Genomic DNA, 26991 nt, shown 5'->3' with positions numbered 1-26991 from the left:
ACCTTACCTGAACTCTTCAGAATTTTAAAATGAACAATTTTAACACAGGTCATTTGTTACTCATAACTGTTGCATAGAATGAAACAACTTCCAGTAACTGCTTAATGCGCTACTGGAAGGCACCCAGACATTACGCCGATGACCACAAAATACAAGTATTTCTTTTAAGAAGTATTTCCATATTTACATACCTGGTTTGATTTATATTTACCCCAGGCCCCATTTTTAATAGAATACATGCCCATAAATCTCTCAGGTTGTCCTAACCCCTTAAAAAGACAAACAACAGTAATATAGATTGTTCAAATGAAAGCTTTATTTTGTATTCTCATATAAACTCCAAGAGCTTCCAATATTTTGTAATTGCAACTCAGAAGCTGTTAATGAGAAACCAGCTGTTTAACTTTGCAGACAATACTTATAAACTAAAACAAGCACTTTTCAATCACCCTGCTGTTCTTCACTGTATCTTTGGCTAAGCAAGCCATTAAAATCCACTGTCTTCAGCCCCTGGTCTCTGTGATGCTGTCTGCTGGTTTTTAACATAGGCTACTTCTGCTTTTACATGGAAAATTAAATCTGCGTTTGCTGACATTCTCTGGGAATCCTCTTAGGCAAGTCTAGCCTTTTTTTTCAGCTTATTTGCAACGCTTTTTGCTTTGCACAGAAACTTCTATTCAAGTTACATCCCAAAACATTTCACAAAGCTAAATCTGTTAATCACACAAATAGTTAACACAATTCCTAAGTTAAATAATTTAGCAGGTAGAAGGAGAGAGGACTTCAGAGGTAGATACAAGAGAGGCTGGAGAGATACGGCTGACAAAACAGACCCGAAGCCTGGCAGCAGCAACTAGCAGAAGGTTGAACAGACAACTTTTGTACCAACAAGCGAAAGGATCGAAGGAGGAGGAATGGAATGGAATGGAATGAAATCTGTCTCAGGAGAAAAAAATTATCACGAAATTCAACGGAGCACATGCAGTTCGGTCTCGAAATAGCCTGGTGTGGTGTTTGAAAATAGGTGAGGTGGTACTTGGAAGCGGGCAGCAGAAGCGGTGGGTGTTAAGCTGGGATCTGCAGACACGGTGGCCCCTGTCAGACAGCGTGAAGCTCTCCCAAGGTCCCGGCGGGGCAGGGAGACGGTGGGCGCTGGAAAGGCGGCACAGCGGTGATACGTAGATTTGCATATATAGGAATACTGGAGGAAGACGGTTTGAGGAAGACGCCAGTAAGGAGAAGAGTACTAAAAAGGGGAGGCACAACTCGAAAAGCAAATAATAGAAATGAAGCTGTGAAATGGTTTTTTACTCCCTTTCTGAGATGCCAAAATACGCACTGAAATAACATTTTTCAGGGGTTAAAGAAAAAAAAAAAAAAAGAAATGTTTTTATACATGCATAGATTAGTGAATTTAACTCAGATCTATGTCATGACCAGCCTTCCCACTTCCTGTATCTGAATATTGGGACTGGATGATGCTGCAGCACAGATTCTCTCTATGAGGGTCAAACAAAAAGCAACCTTTACCCTCCTGGGAAAGTCTGAATTTCAGTTTACAAATTCCCAGGTGAAAGGTTAAAATTTGTCTTAGCCTATGTAGGAACAAGGATTATTCTATAACCCAGGTCAAATCGAGCAGGTGGTCTCTGCACAACTCCTGGCATACCAAATGCCCAACAAAATCATTTTATTTTTTAGTATATGCAATAACTTTGCTGCTAAAAGCATCACCAATTTCAGGCAGGCTCTACTGTAAAAACACACACACCAAAGAGAAGCGTCCTGTACTGTGAAGCTGTGTCTCTAAACAGACACAACAGGTGAAAGATGAGGCAAGGAAACAAAAACACAGAGTGAGTTGACTTGCTCAAAAACCACACAAAAGAAACCATCAGAAATGGCAATGACTCCCCCTTTCTCTTCAGCCCTCCTTCTCATATTGCTCATAATATTTATGACAGTCTATAAAGTCAAGGATGCAGTCCTCATTCAAGGAGCTTGCAATAAAAGCAGCCAAGCAGATAAAAACATGCTGCATGATGGAAAATGGACTTGTCAGAAAACAAAACATTATTCTTCTGAAAACGCTGTTCTTCTGAAACAGTAAAAAGAACGTTCCTTTGTCAAGAGCCAGTGCGGCCCAAGGAAGGGTTAGCAGATAAGAAGCATAATAATGGTAATACCAAAAGGATTCCTATGGCAAATTCCAAAGGCAGAAGACTTTGCAGGGAGACAGCACAGAGGGGAGAGAGATCTGTGCAGAACAGATGTCCTGGGAAAGCAGCGTCTGCCTTAAATCTCACACAAGACAGTATTTTTGTATAGAAGAGAAAATATTTAGTTTAGATACACAATAAGGAAATGAAATGACAGCGAGGTGCAAAATTAAACAGTGGCTTTGGATATACCAAATTTGATTCAACTGGCCCTTATTACACTTAGGGACAAAGAATAAGCTTCTCAAAATGACTTTCAGAGGTAGTGGAGAGACAAGTGCTGTATTTCCTTATGAAATGCAGGCGTTAGAAATCATATCAGCAAAAGCAAGTGTATAATATTTAAATTCATTTTACTAGCAGTGAAAAAAGAAAACACGACCTTTTTTTCTTAATGTTTTGGTTTGTCTATTTAACACAGTACTTCACAAAGACCTTTGGTTCATATTACAACTAACAGCAGCTCCTCAAAGAACCAAGTTTTGAACACTTTTATTTTCAGATGTTTTTAAACATCTGCTGGAGCAATTTAGTTACAGGTATCTTAAATCACTGCCTAGGACCACTTCAACGTGACATTTTTAAGATGCTAATATTTTGGGAATCTCACTGAAAGGGGAAAGATGTCCTCAGAAGATATTAAAAGCAGAGCCTGCAAAAAGCTGTACTACTGTATAAAACTGTATTAATAAACAATAAAATCATTTTGCAGAGATCATAAAGGGACGAATATACGTCAGGCCTGAAGTAACACAAGCAGGATGAGTGCAGTAGTACAAAACAAATTCGTAAGGCAAAAAAAAAGTGCTTGAAAGGAAAGCATGATCACTGTTAACTCGGCAGTCGGCAATGGCCAAGGAGCAGAAAGAGCCAGTTGTCCTGGGGAATCACAGGGCAGCCACAGCAGACAGCACGATGCAGTCATGTGAAAGGCAAAAGTGGTTTAAGGATGTATCAAGAGTTATTTCCAATACGCTAAGGAAGCATTAGTGACATCAGGCATGGCCTTAATCTTGCTTGAACACAGGAGCCTGGCAAACTCAGGCTGGAATGGGTGAAGAGAAGTGCTGGTGGAGCACTGAAGGTCCTGTCATGCAAGGACGCTTTGATTCCCAAGAGAAAAGACGTGATGGATTCGAGAGGAAGAAAAGCTACTTAGGTGAAGGGCAATCCTTGAGTAAGTTGGGAGGAAATGAGTGTAAACGGGTCACAAACACAGAGGCTGGAAGTTAGAGCTGGCTCCTAGCTGCTGGAGTAATGTTGAAATAAGAATAGGAACAAAACCTGAAAAATCTGCTTTTTAACGAAGCGCTTAATAAGTTTATGAAAAGGAAATCTGGCAACTTCTCCTCACTAGAAAGATTTCTGTTCTGGCCTTGCACGGGAGGTCTTTCATGTGGAGTACATGTACACTTCTGCATCTGTGATTGTGAGAGTATCCAGCACGCATCCTGCATCTCAAAATGACAGTTTAGGGCTAGATATTACAGGAGACTTTCACATTTCTATCTATCAGAAGAAATACAACCACCTCGATGAAGCCAAAGAAACACATGGGATTAAACACAATACCTAATTCTCTTCTACACACACAGAAAATGTCACAGAACAGAAAAAAATAATTTTAGCTTCCTTTGTAACACACAATAAGCCAGATTCCCTGTCTTGTACTCCTTTCTCCACTGACTGACAGATCAACAGTCATTTTATCAATGAAGTTCAAGCTCAGCAGTTACCAGCTCTATTTTGCTGTGGCTGGACACTGACAACGGTCTGAACTGCACCCTCTGTTCCTGACTGAGACTCTCCTGCACAAAACACTGTGAGCGTTGGGAACAGAGCCATGTTTTTTAATGGATTCATGATTTGAACTTTTCTGGCGCGCTGTTTGATACCTGGAGAAGCGATAAGCACAGCTGTATTCTTACAAAACCAATGAATCTTGATGATGCTAAATGCAGACCAGTCCCACCAAATGAAGAAATCAAATCTACAACCCTCAAGAAAACATCCAGGCCAGCCTGGACAGCACAGTCATCAGTTCTGTGTATCCATCTTCTGTTTTCCTCCCCTCTGGTACGAAGACTGATGATGCTTCGATACACTGTGCGCCCCTCAGCTCAGCAAAACCTGCAACTATCCAGTGTGCTCTTAGCAGCAGCCAAAACCCATTGGCCTCAAAAAGGTGCTGTGTACTGTAGCAGGGCCCAGGTCTTTGGAATATTTTTTCATTAAAATATCAGGTGATTTTTTTTTTTTTTTTTTACAGGGAAAGAGAGAATAAGAAAAGACCAAAAAAAGAGAAAACGATGTGTAAAAAAGAAAGAAAAATTCAAATAGAGATAATAATAAAGCAAAATACACCAGGAAGACACTACAGAAATATCTACTCCAACATGGGTGGTTTTGTTGCTGTTATTAAAAGTTAAGATTCAACAGGTTTAAACCTTCTGCAGAGGTTTAGTACACTTATCATGCACCTACACAAATAATTTCTTTCAGAACGTCATTTGAAATGAGTGGCACTGATGTGACTAACTCCTCTGAAAACAGCTTTCAAATTATCTCTTTGAAATGTTGGCACTCTCACCACCTACTCTTTTGCAAGTGATAAGCCAAAGGTTAGTGAGCACAATATTTTTACTCATTAGTTGGGAAGCTACTCCAGATAAACAATCTGGGGGGATGATTTCACTCTCTGGTACATGCCATGGATCCAGTTCCTCTGTAAAAATAAAACATCTGCATCATTTTTTCTTGCCAGATTAAGGATTACTACATTCTCCTATATTAGAAAAGGAGTAAAAAACCTTACACAATATATTTAAAACTGTGTACACAGAGCAAATAAAACTTAGATGGCATGGTTAAAATGAAAAATAACTGTATTTACAATATTGTGCAAGTAATATAACACAAACTTCCATTCTAAAACTCAATCACATCAAAATAAAATAAAAAACATTACAACTCACATTTTAATACCTATAAATCCTTAATTTCTATCCAACATTTTCTTTATAAAAGCCTGTTTAAAATATTAAACTTTTTATTCACTCTAGCTTAAACAGAATCTGAAATGATTTGTTAAGTATTACTGATCACTTAGTCTCTGTCTTAAGTTTCTAGATTTTCCATTTTCAAATTTCCTCTTTTTAAATGTTGCCACCCCTTCTGTCAGGTCTCCAAGGGAGGTGACTGTCTTCTCTTTGAATATCACTGTCTCATCTTCTGGAACCTCTATCACTGGAGGTGGTAGACTGTCACTCTCTGTAGTAGGAAGCTCCAGGTCCTCTTCGTCACTGGGAGAAGAGAGGAAAACATAAAGGGTTAATCCACATGGAGAATACAACCTGGTGTACTGCAGACAGCAACATTCTTATTTAATTGTCAAAGCGGTTTTGAGTTAGATGCAGTCTTCTAGCCAAGATCACCATAATGACAGAGATCAAGAAAAAAAAACGTTTGTTTCTTCTGTGTGGGCTGGCATAAAAAGTAAAAAACTAAAACCTCATTCTCTATAAAATTTATAGCAAGGCCCAAGCACTCATCTTGTACGTAATCCTGTAAAAGAGAAGAGGGCGGCATGCATGTAAATTTAAGAAGGCTGGGGTCAGTGAGTGACTGGCAATGGCTCACTGCCAAAATACTCGAGTAGTTTTCTATAGGTGTCCATCCCTGAGGGTCTGTGTGACAGAACAGAGAAGAGGCTTAGAAAATCAGCCAATGACTCCAAGTTGGGAGAAGCAGCTCTGGAAGACGGGACCACAGCTAATACTGATCGGAACAAAACAAAGAGATTGCCTAAAAATGACCAATCAGTTTTAGGAGGTCAACAGCAAAACACTGTGTTCTACAAGAATAACCTGTGGCACGAACATACGACGGAGAACAACTGAACAGTTTGCAGACAATGATCTAAATCACAAGTCCGTCAGGGATCCCACCAGCATAACATTACTGTAAAGATACACCTTGTGTTCCTGGTCAATCCATACAAGAAACCCTTCAGTACTACTGAGTGTTAGTCTGATGTCAGCTCATGTACTACACCTAGTTTCAGGTCCTGTGCTTCAAGGATGACATGGATCAGCTCGAGCACACAAAAATGATCCATGTGATTTAATTCAAGTCAAGAAAATGCAACTGTTGCAGTATCCCTAAAATGTAAACCTCCTGAAAGTGGTGGGCACTGTGCCTAGTCTCAGTCAAAAGAAAATAATGTACACCTGCCGTTTCACAGAATCACAGAATCACAGAATGTCAGGGATTGGAAGGGACCTCGAAAGATCATCCAGTCCAATCCCCCTGCCGGAGCAGGAACACCCAGATGAGGTTACACAGGAAGGCGTCCAGGTGGGTTTTGAATGTCTCCAGAGAAGGAGACTCCACAACCTCCCTGGGCAGCCTGTTCCAGTGCTCTGGCACCCTCACTGTGAAGAAGTGTCTTCTCAAATTTGAACGGAACCTCCCGTGTTCCAGTTTGTACCCATTGCCCCTTGTCCTATAACTGGTTGTCACCGAGGAGAGGCTGGCTCCATCCTTGTGACACTCACCCTTTACATATTTATAAACATTAATGAATCACCCCTCAGTCTCCTCCAAGCTAAACAGATCCAGCTCCTCCACCTTTCCTCATAAGGGAGATGCTCAGTTACAAGTGTGTCTGTTTGTTAAAGTACAGATTCATATATAAGGTCCAGTAGCTTAAAGCACTTTTTATTGGACAGTGCTTTCCAAAAACCAAAAAGAATTTATCGGCTCTGGAGTCAAGGAGCAGTTAGCTGGTCCAGTACAGGAGGTGTCATGTGAACCGATCAACTGATTATCATCTCCAAGAAGTGCTTAATTTAGTTCCAACAGTGTCAAAGCTCTATCAGCTGAATAATTTAGAACTAAAATGGTGCTGAATGGTGTAAGTATGAGGGAAAAGACTGATTCTCCCAAACCCAATTTCTCCAGACTTCTAGAGGGCCTCATAACAAGAAACTGCCCACAGAAGACAGTTTGCATCACAAGAAAATGCGCATTATGCAGTAAAACAAAAGAAAACCAAACTTCTGATCAGATGCGTGTCATCAAAACACTGCAGTAAATCAGTTAGACATGGGAGGGAAAGACAGCTTCCAGATTTAAAATTGGCATAACTAGATTACACGTTTTGTCTTTCTTCTCCTTATTTAAATGATGACAGAAAGTGTCTCCCACCACGTTATGAGAGCCTCCAGGACTTTCACACAGAGACAGCAGAAAAGGTTGTGGTGGATTTTGTATTTGCTTAACTTTGTTTTGAAATGAGGGAAGTTAGGGAGCAATAAAAACAGTTCAACCAGAAGTCTTTTACTGCAATACTGGGTAAGAGTAAGACAAAAAAATGGAAGTGTTTTTAGGCCAAGTGAACAGTTAAGAGTCAGTACAACACCACAGAGCGAGAAATGGTTCATTGATTGTGGAAGTAACTCAGACAAATATCATCAGGCTTAGGTAGAAATTGCTCAGAGTCTAAAAAAGCATATGCATATTGATCCCATAGGGAAAGAATTCAAAGCAATGCTAACCCAGTATGATCAGGATCAGGTTGCTGCTGGCCCTAGAAGATCAAGATAGATCTTGAACTCCAGGCATAGTTAGCCCAACTATTATAATTACTCATCAGAAAGAAACAGAATTCAGCCTGGAAGCTGGAGGCCCTGAGAACGCTGCCTGTGTCGCTCAAGGCTGGAAACAGTCAAAGACATAGTCACAAGAGCTCCTGAGGCAGCTGAACCAGATTGTTGAAGGAGATGATGTTAAGGAATACAAACTTAGATTAACTACATTTATATAGTCGATACTCGGCCTCTGAGAAAAATGGTGGATGGCAATGATCCTTTAAATCATGTTAAATTACTTTGTACTCATGGTGAACTTCTACACTAAAACCAAAACTCCACCAGTATCCACCGTGGAGAGCTGTTACTTTAAATAATCACTGCGCAAAGAAGTGTGTTTGGGCTACATTTCCAATCACTGCTGTGCTAATTCTGCCAGAATTCACAAGAAAAAGCTTCAGCTCTTGAAAACAAGTATTCTGGAAGCAAGTCTCATGAAAATAACAACAGTAAAAAGATCCTCACCCTGGTTCTTGCTCCTGTTCTTGTTCTTGTTCTTTTTCTTTCTCTTCTTCTGCATCTGCTTCCTTAAGCGCTCTCCATTTTCCAAAAGTGTTGGTCTTGTTAGATGCATCACTGGAGGTTTCTGGGGAAGCTGACGTACTCCTCTCTTTATCAGAAGTTTCTGCTGGCTTAACTTCTCGCCATTTCCCATAAGGAGTTAACTTTTTAGCTTTGGGAGGTTTTTTCCCTTCCTCTGATTCGTCACCATTATCTCCTTTCCTCTAAAGAGGAAAAAACCCACCTTAAGCAAAAATGCCTAAATAAAAACACAACGTAGCTTTATTTTACATCTTTTATTTGCTATTATCTACTATTCATACTTTTCAACCAAGAGCAACTTGAAATGATAAACTTATAAGAAAGTATTTAAATTTCTCTCCTTGAGCTTTCATCACATGCAGAGTTAAAAAAAAAAAATCTTAAATGTTACAAAAAGTTAAAGTTGGAAAATCCAATCTATCAAGGCTGAAGTTAGCAAGGAGTAGCCAATACAAACTTACTTAAAAACAATTTAGCTTTTTTTTTTAAGAGGCAAAAATTCATATACAGCTTTCTGTGCATGCAGATACACACACTTTGCAGCTAATACCTAATAGTATTTTCTAATGATGCACATTGATACAAAAATAGATATTTTAGAATTAACACCTGTCTATGAATACGTTTGATATTTACATTGTCTCCGTCTGTTCTGAACTACCAGTTTCAGACACACTATCTGACCCAACCAGAGCCATAATCACACATTCTATCTTAAGTTTTAAATCTGAAGACAAAAATATATAATTGATACAGGTTTCATACTATGTGCTGCCAATGTTTTTCTCAATTAATAAGGAAACTACAACCATGTCCTTTTCAGTCAATGGCATTCCCTGAAGGTCTCCCGGCAGTCACATTTACCAATGTAGGTTAGAAGTCATACCTCACACTGAAATTCACATATTTTCATGGATTATTTCAGAGAGATGACAGTGACCTTTCTCAGAGAACATCACGTTTCTTGCAGAATTCAATGAAGGCAAGATCATGCTTTCTGTTCCACAACAGTGCCACCGATGGGTCAAATAATTGAATAAAGATTCATTTTGCTACTCAAACAAGTGCAAACTTCTACTTTCAGTCATACGGTTTGACCACATTACAATGAGTACAGCCTACCACAAGAGATAAATCATCTTATGCTAGAAAATACTCTATGTAAAATAAATCTGAAGAGAGAATTTACCTTGAAATTTGTTTCTGAACTCTGTGCTTCATTTTCACTGTCTTCTGAGTCTGAGTCAGAATCCTTGTCATGTTGATTCTTCTCATTTGAAGATGAAACAAAACCAGCTGGTTTCTCCCATGTGGATACTGTCCAAGATATTTGAATAACCACATTATTTATGTTTCTAACTCCAATCTGTCATTGCTTTGACAACATTACCTTCCAGAAGCAGTGCTGCCTTACGCAAAAATGCAGCAAATAATTTAGCACAAGGCTTTTGCCTTTGTTCGGTATGTTTGTTTTAGTAAACATAATCAGAAAGATAACATTTCACTTCCCAGCAGGGATACTGTCATGACAGCTGAGTTCACTGTTGAAAAGAAAAATATCATGCATGGTGAGCTGCGATCCACAAGACTGTGGTCCCTCTCACACTAACGCAGAACAAATTGCCCTCTAGAGATGCCAATTTGATTTGAGTTGTCCATTGATTACAAAGACAGGGTGAGGTGAAGAACGCCAACCGCAAGCCTCAGCTCTCTGGGCAGACAAACCTCTTCCCTGTGCTACTTGGCTCAGTAATGTTAGGTCTCTTAATTAAAGAGCTGTCAAGTAAGCAAAGAAATACAAACATTATTCTGAAAAGACACGGAAGTATCTACAGGATATGACCTCATTTTCAATGAGGAGGTAGTATTCCAGCAAATATATTGAGAGGAAATACTTAAATAAAAGTTGAGTCAGTGGTCTTAAAACTGGTTTTAGTAACAGTAAGACAAAAGTACACCAACTTTCAACCTATAATTTTATATAAGATTTCACATGTAATAAAACTACTACTTTTCCAATTATTTTGTCTATTTCCAAAGAAATCCCTAACTGAAAATAACATTTAACAGGTATGCTTCTAGGTGTATCTCGAAGAAATAAAGGTGTAAGAAACCGGCAATGACTGGCTTCAAATGAACAAAACAGCCTCCTAAGGGTACTGCTGTCATATATGTAGCTTTAGACCAGTAACAGAGAAAGTTCACTTTCCTTGATGCCACACAGAGCCAGTGGAGTAGGGCGCAGCCTTCCAAAGCAGGACTTGTAGCAGGAGCTAAGCCTAGTGACACTAGCCTCCTAAATTACACACCCAATATGAGACACCATGACCAGTCCCCTTGGTTAACTATCTGCCTTGTTTCCAGAGGGTGGGATTAGCATTAGCAGAACTGACAGGTCATTTTCAAGCATTTCCAATATACTTGCAGCTATATAAAAGCAAGGGATCACTTTAAAATCTCACAAGCCAAAGTTTTACCAAATACGATTACAAAGACATTCTTCACGTGTGTCATGTGTCCATGAAGAACTTTAAAAAACAATCCAACCAAAGGCATAAAATGTATCTGAACTTAGAAGGCAATGTTTAAAAATAACCAGCATCTCATTTCCCTTTCAAAAGGAAAAAAAAAAAAGGCAAATCATTTGAGCAGGGGAGTGGCATGCTGAAAAACTGAAAGGTTGTGGGGTTTTTTTCTATTCTTGGCATCATCAGGAATGCCACTTCATACCTAACAGCAGAAGGAAAACTCATAGCCAGCATAAAATCATTTGCTCTCCAGAGAGGCATCGCTGACCTTAAAATTATTCAAACAGATTTAGAAAACAGATGCCTGTTCTGGAGGAGTTATCACAAAGTTCCCCATGTAGGGAAAAGAATTGGGAAAAGATGTAGGAGGTAAGACTCTGGACGCTTTTATCAATGCTATGTCAACAAGAGAAAAAGTTTAGGAGCTATTTATTTAGTCCTACATACCTGTCGAAACAAGATCCTGCCCCTTTCTGGTGTCCAAACTATAATTTCAATATATATGTAGAAAAGACTAACTCATATTTTAGAGTTACAAGTTGAATATCTAAAAAAACATATGAAGCACAAATGCAATACACACTGACAACACAGCTATAAATCCAGCACTGACTTAAGCAACAAATATACTTCAACTAACATAACAGCTTAAAAAATACAAAACTTAGTAATGGCCTTACAATGCGGTTATTTGCGGAACAAAACGCATCTCTCAAAACTCTGACTTCTGAAACGGAGCCTAACTGGAAAACAAGCTCTCCTTACCTCCTGTTTGTGTGTTATAGTAGTAGGTATGACCATCTTCAGTGATACCTTCTACCCACTCTGCTGTCTAAGAAAAAGATATAGCAGCTAATTAAAAAAGAGTTTTAAGGATCAAAGCATCACTTGTAAGACTATTCAACCCCTGAGTATTTTTTGTTCATTATAATTTTACTGTTTTAAAGCATGAACCCCTAAAGTTTTTAGAAAATACCCCTTTGACTCAAATGAGATTGACTTGTTTAACTTAATATACTGCAAATGCACATATACTTTTTTTTTTCCAAACAGTGGATAATTATTATGAGGCAGTATAGTAAATTTTGTCATACAGTTCCAATTTTTATATATAGGCCAATATCTACATGTTTTTTATTTTCTAAAGTATTCACCCCTGAGGTTGTAATTTCCTGTTCGTGCCATTATCTTTAGTAGAGATTGGCAAAAAATTCTCTGGAAGACTCAGAGTTTTGTGAGGGCCACATAAAACTAGTACCAATAAATATTAATACTATCATAAATTAAACATAAGCAAACAAACAAAAAACCTTCTAAAATTTATCCCAAAATAGATCTTCACCAAAAATAACTGAAGAATCAAACTTTGCAGGAATGCATGGCAACAAATTTACTTCTTTAGTAAATCATTGATCTCAACATAGCACTGTTTTTTCCTACTGATGAATAAATACATATGAAACATGGCAGAAGTTGTTGGTTTGGCTTTGTGGATGCACAATTAAAATAAACACGTGTTGCAGAATCAGCCTCAGCTAATCAGTCATTACACATAACGTAAGATCTTCCTTAAGAACCTGAGTTTCATCAACACTTACACATAGTACTTCACTGCTCCTTAAGTACCTCCTGCTCCCCATATTAGACAGAACATCCGTGCAGCTTCACCATACATTATTTTTGCATTAATAAATATCCACGTGTGTGTGTATACAGAAACATACAGATGGGCTTTTCCACACACATACCTACATATTTACTTAATAGTCTAATTAAACTTTGTTATTGTTTTTAAAAACACAACAAAATCAGAAGTTAACGTTCTTGCACTTGCTCTGTAAACACGAAAAATTGTACCAGGAGGTTCAGAGCAGGCAAAGGCAAGAAAGCATTCAGTGAGCAAGTTTCCTCAAGGTTTTGCTCTTAGAACTTTCAGTGTGCTAGTTTTAACAAAAGAAGCAAAAGGAAAAATAATTTTATGTAAACAGAAAGAGGACGAAAAACTAGTCTTAAGTACAACCTACCCTTTTTGTTAGAGCTAGATCCTGAGAATTTTAGACTGGGTTCTTCGAGGTTTTCAGCAGATACTTGACACAAGGCATACCAAGTATCCTACTACACAAATGCTAACAAGCATAATGTCAATTTAAATGAAGTTATAGGTAGTCTACAACATGCCTTTGTTTTACTCTGTTCTCTCCACCTCTTGCAAAGTCTGAGCAGCAATCTAACATGCTCTAAAATAAGGAGGGCCTGTGAATCTCACTTGCACTACATCTCGCAAGCATGCCCTTTAATTTCTGGGCAGTGAGTCCTTGTTAGAGAACTGGAATGTTCCCAATATCTTTAGCTCAGACTAAATACGGGAGCAATCAAATGCTTGCTTTTAGCAACAGCAAAAATAACTCTAGACACCACAGAGTCAGAGCCAGGGTGAGGGAGGAATGGTAAAATACAGACATCTGGCATGAGAGAGATAGCCGAGGCCGAAGGTGTATGTTTATGATATAGCCCAGATGAGCTAACTTCAAATTGTTGCCAAGAAGGGAGCTCCTTCTCTCCTCCATCTGCTCCCCCTGCACCGGCATTTCACTGATTACACAGAGAGCTGATGGAAGGAAATCAGCCCACAAAGCACTAACCTAAACTGTGGTGTCTTTACTCCCTGAACTAGCTCACTGTCAGGGCAAATATGCACCAAGGACCATACAAAATAAGGCACAGGACAGTGGAAGGCTACAGTAAGCCTGACTTTAAATATTGCAAAGCTATGCCTTGACTGAAGAGATAAAGTTGAAGTGCTGGTTAACAAGTTGTGCAAAAACGCAGGATAAAGGAATCTGAAAGCCAGAGTAGCGTATGATGGGCAGCAAAGCGTGCAGTCTCTTAGGAATGAACACTGGCTGGAGAAAGCCTGCATTTCTGAGATAAAACACTGCCTTAACAGGCAGACAAGACCTCATGGACATTTTGTGAATTGATTCAATTGCCTAAAAAGATACAGAATTATAACGATTTTCTCTTGTGATTCCAAGTAACCCAGTACCAAGCATAGGCTTCCTTCTGAGATGCGACAATACAGAGCTACAGAATGTCAAGCACCCTGACAAAGGCAGGTTTTTTGATCTCTAGCATAAAATCCAACATTAGCCAACAATGTTGACTGTAAATCATACTGTACCTATGATGCCTATCTTGAACATGGGAAAATGCAACATCACTTAACAGAAGTGTTGTAATGTTGTGAAGCACAAAAATCCTGGAGTGATAAGTAGATTATAATAATAACAATAAGAAATCTTTCTGTCTTTGGACTATTCTGCAAGTTTTCCTGTGCCTTAAATACAGAAAATAATATGCTAAAAGATTGCTTATACATAGGTTCCATGACCATAAGAAACCCATGAAAAAGACAAGTCATCACATAACTGCATCCCAAAGCAAACACAAATAACAAGTACTCTTCTTATTTTTTTAACTATCTGACAATTCAATCTCACTGTTTCTTAAGATAAAAGAGTCTTAACTATTTCAAATGTCTATGATTTGAATTTTTAAATTATATTTCATTCACAAAAGGTTGAACAGAATTTATTCAGAATTTCTCCAAAGCTTTACATTTTATGGGCTGAAGCTTAAAAATGCATATTCTGTAAAAACACAACTACCACTCTATCACTTCTCTTCCCTTGATAAACAAATTAGCCAAAAAAGATCAGGTGAGTAAATTTTCAGTTTTCATACAGCATATCATAAAATATTCTATATATTCAAATTATGTTTTCCTAAGTTTACTAAGAGCAAACAATTTATCTTTTGCAATCAGAAGACTTGCAGATTGCTCGCCTTATTTCTTATAAGTGTTTACAAGGGCAAAGAAAAGTATGAATAATAGTATTTGATTACCGTTTGTGAGTTTTGAGAGTTGCCTTGGAATCCTTTAGGTTTCTCCCACTGTGATTCTTAAAAAACAAAAATATATTTCAACTCTTAATGTTTAATAATATTTAGAAAAAACAGATCTAAAGGGTATGATGCTATGTGCACACATACAAACGAGTTATATAGATGCACCTCAATGGAATATAAAACATCCTTGATCAAACTATGGTATGAACAATAAACCAAAGTCACAGTTACAGTTGGCTTTACTGGGAATAACCACCTTCCAAACTCTGTTAAACTATGACTGATACACAGATACTGGAATTTCGGTACAAAAAAGGTGTGTGGGTTTTGGTTTTTTTTTTTAAATGGTAGCATAGGCCAGAAGAAACTAAACACACAAGATTTTACCTTTTGGAAGTTAGCTTATATGAGGAAAGACTAAGGTAAATAATAACAGTAATCCATAACTTTTCTTTTACTTGGGCACAGTCAATTTATTTCACATTCCAAACGAGTAAGCTCCTTTAGGAAGAACAAAGCTATATTTTATACACTTAACCTCTGAAAGGCTAAACATTTCCAGGAACTCTGGAATTACTGCATTCTCCTATTGTTAATGAACAGCAAAACCAGTTTGAAGTTCTGGATGCCTAAATACTGAGTGTTAAATATCAAAATTCCATCTAATTGTTCATATTGTAGTCATCAGCTTGCTACTGAGAGAGCAAAACAGTAAAGAGATGAAGGTAGACTTTTCTCATTTATATCCAATAACTAAATCTACATTTGCTCCTCACTAGTTTTTACCTCCAGTTTTTGTGTTGTAGTAATATGTATAGCCTTCGGGAGAAAGCCCTTGCACCCACTCCTTTGTTTCACTTTTTGATGGCACTGAGGTGTCTTGAGATGACTTTTTTTTCTTTTCTTTCTTTTCCTTCTTCTCTTTCTTCTCTTTCTTTACTTTAGTTTCCACTGTGTTACCTTGTGTTTTACTCTGTGTCGAACTGGTACCTACTTGATCTTAAAGAAAATAATACTTCCTTTTAAAAAAAGAGTAATAATCTGACTTTAAGTATTAGTCACTCTTGAGCAACAGCAAACAGGAAATTTTGTTCTTATGAGTATTACACTCATAAGAGGTAAACTTAAAAGATTATATTCACATAATCTTGCATTGTAGCAATACTACTGTGTCAAAAGGAAGTCCAAATATCAAAAAATGAGCAACATAAAAACTGTAAGGACCAATGAGCTCTAATTAAACAACAACAACAAGAAAATAAGAGACTTATGAAAAAGACAAGTTTCTACCGGAACTTCAAACTACAAACTTTTTTTAAAGGATAACATGTTCACATGGACAGAACAAAGGTACTTACTGAACTGGAAGCTGAGTAAGAGATTCTCATCTCCACTGTCTGAAACCAGTGGGAACCCAAACTCTCCTTCTCAATAGGAACTTTTGCCTCCAACTGGCAAAAGTGAAATATAAAATAAACTAAGGGAGGCTGCACCGCTGATTCAAAGCACTGACTACAACCCATTTCTTATTATCACATTGTTTAATTTTTCTACACCAAACTGGATTGTTCCATGGACGAGAGGACACTGTAGCTAAAAACATTCTGTACTGCAACTCCTACTACTAGCAATCTGCAGACACCCATTTTTTGGGAGGTTTTGGTTTGGTTTGGGTTTTTTTATGAGCAAACACAGTCCTGTAGGCCTCCTCTCATGTTCCTAGAACCTAATTTAAGAAAAAGCATTCCTATTCAATATTCTTTCAATTCTGTCTTTAATCCTTTGGCAGCTATATGAACTACCTGGCTTAATTCCAAGCCTTTTCAAATCCTCTTGATATGCTTTCATTGCAGCTTCCTCCATTGCTGCAAATTCTTTTGACATGTTTTCTTCTTCTTTTGCTTTTTCCAAGCTTTTCTTTTTAATCTAAAACAAAACAAAACAAAAAAAAAAAACCCAGGAGAATAAATTAGACAAAGATGATAATGAAACAGATTAAAAATTAGTATTCATGCAAATAAGATATATGAGTTACCTCACTAATTCTTTTTGCCACATTTTCTTTATGATTCTTTCCTCTTTCATGAAAGTCAATGCTCTTAAAAGCAAGAAAAAACCACATATTATACAATTTTAATTTAGTTAATTTTAGATAGCTAAAGTTTAGTTATACTAAATGTAGTTGCACAAGCCTAAATGTAACCTGTTCTGAAAACACTTACTGCAAACACTACAGCTATAAAATGGCTATAGGAATTCAGGAACACTGAGAAACAATCTACAAATTAAGAAAAAATCAGTAACACTCCAAAATGCTATCATGAAATTTCATGGTCTGTATTTATAAGATTTAAAATTTTTCAAATAATGCTGTTCAGTATACATATTGGAGACAAGTAACAGGGATTCTGAGCTCCGTTTCCATGCTATTCTTTCTAAGTATCATCCCTTGATTTTTTTTTTCTACCTCTCAGTTTTCATGCAAACTTTTAAAAAAACATATGCTTTATTTAGAATTCCAAATATTAGCTATGGTCCTTAATTAGATCATGCCATGCTCCACAAATATTCCATGAACTTAAACTAGCCTGCAGGTCTGAAAGAGAGAGAAGAGAAGGCAAGGTGGGAGAGTTGGGTACCTAAGGACAACAGAACAGGCTGCAAGCCAAAAAGCTGCCAGAAGGACTGAAGCCAGAAGGAACCGGAGGAGTTCAGAAGCTCTACAGGTACAGCAGTGGGAGTCCTCATGTGATTCTCACAAAAAAAAATCTGAGCTCATTCAGGTGTTCAAATGTTAGGTGCCTAAGCCTGACCTAGTGACCATGGAACTTCTTTGCACAAACCGAATCATCCAGGTCTGATTCATCTCATTTAAAGACAGACTTTGGAAGTTACCCAAATCTTTCCCTTTACCATATATTTATCTCCAGTGACTACAAAAAGAGACCTAAACCAATTAGCTCATGCTTGTCATTCTGAACTGCAGGTATCTAACTGTAAAGCAGATGAAGCTCAGCTCCATGAGTACCCCTGGCATTGAGTCAGGAATGCAAAATTTATTTCTAAATAAGAAGCCAATGGGTCTCGTAGTCTGAAAAAGGCACCTGCAAGTCAGAAACACCTTTTTGTGACCCACTGATGTTTCTGTGGGCTGTGTAAAATGAAAAAAAGAAACCTACTTTAAATGGTTAAGAGTGCTGGCTGGACCAGACCTACCATATACAAACAGGACATATGCCAGGTTTTGCTTTCTTTATGCATATGAGGGCTAGGAACAAAGTTTAAAGACAGATCAAAAGTTAAGTTACAGAATCTGAAGAAAAAGCAGGGTCAGATTATTTCCATTCTTATCCATACTGCCAAGTAGAACAGCACACACCATCTTGTATGCAGGTACCTGGCTCTCACGTAATATATTTTGAATATCACAAGTATTACAAAGGCATTTTTAAACAACAAATGTCATGCATCAAAAGATGAGTATCAAAAGTGATCTTAAAAGCCTGTGATTTATATTCCTAGTGTTTTAAAATAATTGACATAGTATAGTAGACCATCGTACAGGTCTGTTGTCTGCTATCCAGCACTTGCAGTAATCGCAGAATTTTTTAGGCTGAGATTTCCAGTAATCGGCCCTGGGGAGAGAAAAAAAAAAGTATAATCTGAAACAATAATCAAAATCACATGCTTTTATATATATATATATAGCTTCAAAATTATATTTGGGTGATTCAGTGCTAAGGTTTTTCTTTGGGTGACTCAGTGCTACGGTGTGGGGTTTTTTCTGTGTGTGTGTTGTGTTATGTTTAAACAAAGTATGGAAATAAAGCAAGAATAGTTATATTGACTACTGTGTCCCATAAAGCGCAGTTCGGTGCTGGGATTGTGCCCATCTTACCCCCCCAAAAATCCAAAATTTTACAACGGAGGTGATGCCGTAAAAAACAGAAATACGAGACAAAGCAAGCTAAATAATAAGCTCTAGATACCCTAATTAAACACAGAACTGTCAGAAAAGTGCGATGGGCACTGTTTTTAAAAATGCATGCAATAAATGTTTCTAAGTGTACAACACAGTGAGCTCAGCAACACAAGGGTGCACTTCTGGACAACGTGAGCTACTGTGGGGAATCCCACAACGGATTCTGACCTGTGGGGTCACAGACACAGCAGTAAATTACTTGGATGTTTCAGTGTAAAAATGTTGAGTGTTTCTGAACCATGCAATTTAGGTAAGTTGCATATGTGTGAGGAAACTCAAGGAAAACTCTTCAGAGCTCAGAAATTATTTCATAAAAGTATTTAACAATAAAACAATCCCTCCAATGACCGTTTCTTCATCAAAAACGCTTTCTAATGCCAGGCTTGTGCAGAAATAATTCCATTTCTCATTGCTTGCAGCAACAGATTAAATGGTTTGGTTCAACAGAACACATAGCAGCAACAGACTTCTATGTTTTTAAGTTAAAATTAAAAAGGATGAGGGGCAAAAAGAAAACAAAACCAAGACTAGACTGACAACATGAAAAAGGGTCAGTCTAAAAAATGAATCTTTCCCTTTCTGTCTGAAGATCAACATACAGAGTTCAAGGAAAATACTTCCTGACATTTTATTCAATAAAACCAAAACTTCTTCCATGCACAACGATATCACCCTCAAACCTTGTGACATGTGCAAGCAGATCTTTTGTAACAGAAACAGACCCGATTGCCTCAACTCTTAAAATTTAAGCAGATCTCAAAATACACTCTCCCACCAGTGCTTAATGTAAAAATATAATTTATAAGAGACTACAATTACTTAAAAGTGTAAGTATGAAGGATATGCTCTGCAAAAATATATCAACCTATAAGCAATACTATGTTATGAATGTGTAGCTTTCCAAGCAATTTTCTGGAAAGCTAAGAAGCAGCAGCTGGGCTTTCCCTGATTTAAACAGAAATCTGCTCATCCCCAAATGGTGTACTTTAAAACTGGGTGATTACTTCGTCACACATTTAATTAAAAGGCTTTTGAGACTTATATCAAAATGTACTAAGGCCAAAGCCTGCGAAATCGAACTGTGGCTGGAAAATCAGCTGAGTGGGAGTGAGAAACTCAGAGCTCAGAAATACCTCTAGGTCCTTTTTCCTATTTGAACTATAGCTCCTACATTGTCTCTAAATCCTTCTACATCATCGAAGACAACTTTCCAGCTAAAAGGTGGGTTAACCTTCCTAAGGCAATGGAACAATTCTGACAGAAAACACGTACATTTTAAAAAAGCCTCACTAAATGCTTCGGAGGTGCAAGAACAACTGCATATTTCTAGGTTTAACCTAAAAGGGCTAGCTCTTTCTTTCAACACAATCAAGTGTAAGTGCTAAAATTAACACTGTACAGCTGCGCCCACCAAAATTCAAGACCTGAGAGTGTGACTAGCTGTGTTTTCACAGCTGTATTTTCCACTGATTTCTCTCCTAAACGCTACTGGACATCACATCTGTCACAAACCTCTGTAGCTACACAGACAGTAATCATGCTGGAGAACCTGAGGGCACACCTGGGTTTAGTACTAATCCAGGTCTCGATGACAGCAGCCTTTTGTCTTCATCTCCTACTGGTTTTGATAAAGAATGGAGCTGGCTCTCTGCTGTTACATTTAAAATAAATGTAAATGATACTCTGTGCAGAAGACCTGATAACCTGGAAACCTCAAATCCCGCATTTCATGATTAATGGAGTTGTGTAAATTATGATCCCAATTCTGTGACTTATTGGCATGAGGAGTCTTATACGTTGAGTAATTCTCATAAACATTTTCCCCTTGAGTTCATGCCGCTCAAAAAAAGAGCAAGCTCAGCTGAAATATGCAAGCTCACTGAATAACACCTGCCACTGTAACAACGATGGAGCCTGCAAAGCATCAATGGTGCTGCAATGAGAGCAAACCAAAGAGGAGTGTTTGGAAAGAAGCAGCAACTGAAGTGAGACCTCACTTTTCTGAGATGCTACAAGTGCTTCACAGGCTCTGGTCACAAGCCTGAAAGTTAATCCAGGTTGATGACAATGTTTAAGTATGTGATTTTTTATTAATCTGCCAAATACAGGCTTGAGAGTAGATGCTGTTTAAGTGGTACAGAGGTCTTTTATACTAGAATAACTGTGTACAAATCAAGGGAAATAGTTGTTTTAAAAAGTCATTGCAGTAAAAATGGTGCAGCTCTAAAGACTCCTTTTTCTTCTGCCTGTGCTTACATCAGTACAGTTCAGCTTGATTCTTGTTTTCAGCTTTATAGTTGGGCCAACCTGCCAAGGACCAGAAAGCTGCCCAGCTAGCTATGACCACCACAACCATCTTTCTTCCTTTCACTAACACAGCCCGGAGGTCATAAAACCTGGCTCATCCAGGTTTGAGATTTCAGCACTGTACACATTTATTCCAGCATGGCTATCCAAACAGGAGCTTGGTAACACCAACCCTGAAAGCTGTGCAAGTTTTATTGCAAAGCTCCACCTCCCCCAAAGGGTTTTGACAAAGTCCCATTCAGAGCCCAGTTTTCCAGAGTTGCAAGTCAGCTTGGCAACCTGCTACTGGGCACACAGGGAACAGAGTGGAACTGAAACAGATGGATACTAGGCAACTTCTAGACACACTGCTGTAAACTTTCAGCCAGAGTTGGTAATCCTGTACAAACTTGCAAGAAATGCACGTCTCCTAAAGAACAGTGATTTTATTTCAACTTCTACTGGTCAAAGCAGCCCGGGCAGAATGTGCAACAGTTCAGAGGGCTAAAGGGGAAGGAGGGAGAAAGAGGGAGTGAACATCAAACTGTTTTCTTGAAACTTTAATGGAATTATGAACTCTGCTGCAAACAGCTGTACAGTGCAAATAGAATCAATGTTACAACCATTTTCAGATTTCTGAAATTCATTTAAAACTTCAGGAGTGATAAGACAGGGAGGAACAAATAGCAGCTCTGCATTAACAGTACCCACCACATTCACCACTCCAAAATATATGAAAACGCTGAAACTCAGAGAAAACTCTGAAACTCAGGTATTTTTGCTTTGCATAGCTTGCTTCTTGATCCATGAGAATCATGCAGCCTACGCTACAATGACAGCATTACACACTCCTACTGCATGTGAACCACGCGTTTGGAAGCACACCAAAGGGACAGGTTCTGTCAACAACGTTCAGAGAGTGACCTGCAGAGTAACTCCAGCAGTACTGGGGTCCAGGATCCCAAACTGTCCACCTGGAGCTGCTTCTCCTCACAACTTACAGTGTTATTAATGTTTTAACAGGTGGTACAGTCAGCCTTCCTTCTATAGGGAAGCTCGAGAAACTCTCATAAAGAAGCTACCTTCAGCTGAGACCCCTTTACTTTGAAACTGAGCTGGAGGTTTTTGTTCTTACCACATATTGGCTGAAATTAAAAGGAGGTAGTAGGGAGGGAAAAAAAAAAAAGAAATAGCTGTTTCAGGTGTCTCTGAAGACAAGAAAAAAAATTGGCCATGTAAACAAAATCTGGAGGCATTTGCTTTGAATAGCTCTGTTCTGAAACACCAAACTTGAAATTTGGCTGAGATGTAGCGGGGTTTGTATCAGGGACATAGCTACACAAATTATAAGCCTTTAAAGGGGAATAAGCATCATACACATGCTCTGCAGTGTTCTTTGTTTTTAATATCTACAACCTCTGGAGACTTTACACAAAGTTAATACCTTCCAGCTTTCTTGCAGGTTTGGGCACTGAACAGCCTGTGTATGCATCATCCTCTTGAATACAGGTGTGTGAAGTAAGTAACACAGATTCAAGTTCCTGACTACAGAAGGAAATTAATTTGGAGCCATTGTGGCTGTTCTGTAACAGCCACTCAACAGAACAGTATCCTCAAATACTAATAAATGCTATTTGGGAATACTGCATACTTCTAAAGAAAAATAATAGTTCTGTAATGGAAAGAAGTAGAAAGAATGAAAGAAAAAAAATCACATATATTTCACAACAGACCCTCCTCCACATGGGAAGCCATTCCAGAACAGCTAATTCTAATTCAACTATCCCAGTATTGGCAAGACCTAAGAATGCAATGCTAAAATTGGCAAGAAAGGAGGGCAAAAAGGAAAAGGTTTTCTTGTACCATTAAGTAGGTTCCAGTGCCACAGTCCCAGTGACCCATGCTTCCAATAATTCACAGCAATTCCATTCATTCGTACTGCACTAATCCTATCCTAAAAGTTCTTCTTAGATACAAATCCTTAATTTTTATTTTTTTTAAATGGTATTTAAAAATAAGGACTCAAGAAAACAGCATCCCAGACACATCGAGTACATGAGGCTGTCCTACCTAACCTTAGCTTGTTTGCCTTCTAATATATCACATAATATATACATGGGGTCCTAGAGAGTAGTACTAGATGGGACTTTTATCCACATGAAATAGGGCAGTTCTGTGAAGGGTTTAGTTCTTCTGGCCTTCAAATTGACTATATTTTGGCAATCCTTCTGTAAATTCTAATTTACAAACTGAGTGGCTGCCTGTTTTTATTACTATAATGGCCCCTACAGAACAACATACAAATCATAATGTCCCAAAATACAATCTGAGCCAAAAGCAGAGTCTGCAGAAGCTGCTCAGTCTGACCTGCATTGGTGCTGAAGATCATTTGCATGGATCTGCTTTGCCAGATCTCTTCTTCAAATTGTAAATTATGTAATTTGAAAGGTAACACTACAAATATTTTGAACACTATACAGGAATGCACAAGGACAGGCAGACGTCTGCACACACAGAGCTCCAACAGAGCTCATCTCCCCTAACTTTAGTCATCTACAAAGTGAGATATTGAGTTGTCTAAGTTCTCCATGTCAGCAGAGGGAGACTGTCATCTCCAAAACACCAGTCTTTCCATCCTAAATTGGCATCTGAGAAGCAAAATGAACTCCATAGGTCCGTGTTTCTTCCCTATACAAAGAACCTAAAGTGAACTGCCTGAGTCAGGCTTCAAAAGTTAAATATCTGAAGTCAGGGATATCTACTGAGGGCAGAGGTCTGCAGCTGTAGATACAGAAGCATATGGGTTACGCCAAGAAGAATACGATAAGGAGCAGAAAAAAACAGCAACATAAATTGGGTCAAGACACTGTTCAGGTATAATTTTAGCAGTAACTAAAATTAAGAACGCTGCTGTATATCGTATCAATCTGCAAGACAGGCTCGCAGAAACCATCAAAATGGTTTATTTTCTAAAGAAATTTTTGATCTGGTTAAGATTTTTTTTTCAGCAGGGAAGTTAGGCTGTAATGAAAAGTAACAGAAACGAGCAAATGCCATTCATATAACATTCTTATTAAATAAAAGACCAAAGCTTAGCATTTTTACCCCCCCTCCCCCAAATGCGGTCAGGCATTAACGCAAATTTTCTAATTAAAGACTTAAAAAAGGTCGCCATGGCCAGCAAAACTAAGACACCGCGGCTTTCTTTTTCCACACGCTTCACCCACAAGCGCCAAGAGGCCGCGGTCGGAGGGGTCCGGGGGGACTGACACCCGAGCGCTCCCCGCCCCGCGTTGCAGGCCGCCCGGTCCCCCGGGGCGGGCGGTGCAGCTGGCCGGCGTGTCTGCGAGAGATAAGGCGCCGAAAGTGCAGCAGAAACAAACAAACAGGAGCGGGGGTAGGGCGGAAGGGAGCAGAGACCAGAGCGAGAGGGAAACAACTCGGTCAGCGAGGCGGGGGTCGCCGGCAGCCCCGGGGGCACAGCCGCAGCCCGCCGGCCCAAGGCCTCCGCACGGCCCGCGGAGCCGGGCCCGGCCCATCGGCGTCTGCCCCGCACGTTGCCGGCGCTGCCCGAGCACGGCCCCGGCCCACAGGGCGGGGAGGGGGGCTACGCACGGAGCGCGGCCGGCGCTGCCCGCTCCCTCCCGGCCCCCAACACTCACATCGCCGCTTCCCCGGCCGCGCTGCCGCACCGCGCCGCTCCCCGCCGCTCGCAGCCAGCCGCGCCGCGCCGCTGGGCGGGCCGGGCCGGGAGGGGAGGGACCGCGCCGACGGGAGCCGGGAGGGCTCAATCCGCGCTCTCCTCCCCCGCCCTTCCCCACCTCCTGCCTTCGCCCGCTCCTCCTCCTCTGCCCCCGGGAGAGGCGAGCGCCCTGCAGGGAGCCGCTCGGACAAGTAGCCGCCGCCGCCGGGTGAGTGCCGCCCGCCGCAGGGTGCGGCGAGCCCCGCGCTGGGGCGGACGGGGAGGCTCCGCGCCTCCCCCGCGGGGAGCCAGCCGCGCCGAGCTGCCGGTTCGAGCCCGGCCGCCCGCAGCACCCTGTGCCTGGCTGTTCCTGCCCCGCCGCGGCGGTGGGGGACGCGAGGTGCGCCGGGGGGCAGTGTGGGGGTGCGAAGGGGCTGGGGAGGCGGAGGCGGGCCCGGGGCGGGCGGGTGGCGGTGGTGGCCGGACGCCCCTGCCAACTTTCTGAGGAGTTCGGGCAGCGCGTGTGCCGGGGGTGCCGCCCGCTTCCCCCCCCTCCTCCTACGGCCGCCCCGCCCGCGCTGCCGCTCCCGCCGTCCCGGGGCAGCGGCGGCTTCGCGCGGCCGGGCCGGGAGCGCCAGCGCGGGGCGGTTGGCGGCCGCGCGCCCTTGCGCGGGGAGGCCGCGGCGTGTGCTCCTGAGGCGGCGGGGGAGGGGACCGGGAGTGAGGGGACGGGGCACGGGCACCCCCGACACGTGTTGCCGCCCGGGGGCGTTCGTCCCACCCCCGCCTCCGGGTGGCTGGGGCTGGTGAAGCAGCAGAAGCCTCGTCTCAGCTGCTTCCCCCCACAAATAAGTCACCCCGGGTTTGTATCCACCCCCCGCCAAGCGCTGTGCGACATATTTCCCGACGGTGCCGCGAAAAAAAAAAAAAAAGAAAAAAAGAAAAAAATAATGTTAATTCACCGGCTAGAGCTGGCAACCTTTTGCTGTAGTTGTGTGCAAGGGTGGAGGAGAAGCCTGTGGAGTGAGTCATGGGTTTAAGAGGCCCTCTGGTTGTTTATGGCAAAAACAGGGGGTGGCTTATTCAACATGTGGGAAATAAGTGTAATAGGAGTTGCTTGAATTCATAGTAGAAAGATAAACCAGAGGTACCCGTACATATCGCACATCCCCTGCCCCAGCTTGCTTTAAAAAGGAGGAGGGAAGTAATGTTGCTTTTTCCTGGAGGAGGACTTGTGGTCAGACTGTCATAACTAACTGCAGCAGTTATGCGTTTGTCAGCATTTCCATTAGAAGTGTAGTTTTTTCTGTAGTTTACAACTTGGTTATAAAAATATGTGCTGGACTGAAACTTGGTCGACGGCCTCTTCTCCAGAGACATCTTTTAAGTTAATTTTGAAATTATTCTGCTTAGATGTTAAGTGGAAATCCGTGGAAAATACTAGCTTTTTTTGTTTCTCTGAACTCGAAAACTTAGCTGCTTATGCACATGGACACATTTACAGCTGTTAGTCCAAAAAAACTTCCCTCCCCCCAGTTCATTGTATTAGGGAAGAGTTCAAAGGTGTGGCCTCTGCAGGCATCGATCTTTGCGCATTAATTAGTGCAGCAGAGACTTTCTGGAGACCTTTGCAAGGTCCCTGCTGCCTCGCATCAGGGCACCCACCTTCAGAAGTGACTTGGGGCACCGCATGTCCGCATAGCTCGGACCATCAAGTGCCAGGGCTGCTTGAACGCTGCGGGCAAGAAGCCGGTGTTAAAATGAAGGCTGAATATGTTATTTTTTCTCCGTGGGACTTTTTTTTTTTTTTTTTAACCACATCTATTCAGTTGCTGCTGCTGCTGAGACGGGGAACAAGCACAGTATTTAAGAGGTTTCGTTCATATACCTCTGTAAATGCACGGATCTGCGTCCCCTGAAACATGCCTGCCACCCAGTGGATGCAGCTGATCTTTATATACTCTATATTCTATACATTGACTACTTCTCTGCCCAGCCCTGCCCTGTCGGTATGTTGGCAAAGCGCTCAGGAGTTGTAAAAATGCCGGGCTCATCTGGCAGCACTGGGCCTGTGTGCGATGGTGCCGTCCCTGGGACGGGATCTGCAGCCGTCATTCACGGCCAGCTCAGGTCATGGTCCGTCACCCAAGTTCATCCACCAAGGGTGTAGGGATGAGGTGATGTGAACAAG

General features: G+C 40.6%; 2 protein-coding genes across 2 annotated transcripts in view; one reads left to right on the top strand and one right to left on the bottom strand.

The window, feature by feature from the left end:
* Positions 1-294: 294 nt before the first annotated feature.
* WBP4 (WW domain binding protein 4) lies at positions 295-24892 on the bottom strand. Its single transcript, XM_082053860.1, has 10 exons — positions 24781-24892; positions 18413-18485; positions 16886-16948; positions 16653-16776; positions 15637-15849; positions 14848-14903; positions 11707-11773; positions 9603-9730; positions 8336-8595; positions 295-5521 (listed from the first exon to the last, which is right to left on the bottom strand). Coding segments are annotated over exons 1-10 (1194 nt in total). The 5' UTR covers positions 24783-24892; the 3' UTR covers positions 295-5313.
* Positions 24893-24944: 52 nt separating this feature from the next.
* ELF1 (E74 like ETS transcription factor 1) overlaps positions 24945-26991 on the top strand; it is a 91293-nt gene continuing 89246 nt past the window's right edge. The window contains exon 1 of the mRNA XM_082053799.1: positions 24945-25029. The gene's annotated coding sequence lies outside the window, so the exon portion shown is untranslated. The remainder of the gene's footprint in view (positions 25030-26991) is intronic.

This window comes from Streptopelia decaocto (assembly GCF_964273445.1).
Source record: "Streptopelia decaocto genome assembly, chromosome: 1".
Classification (NCBI taxonomy): Eukaryota; Metazoa; Chordata; class Aves; order Columbiformes; family Columbidae; genus Streptopelia; species Streptopelia decaocto.
Note: the sequence above shows the minus strand (reverse complement) of the source record. Positions and strands in the feature narration are given on the sequence as shown.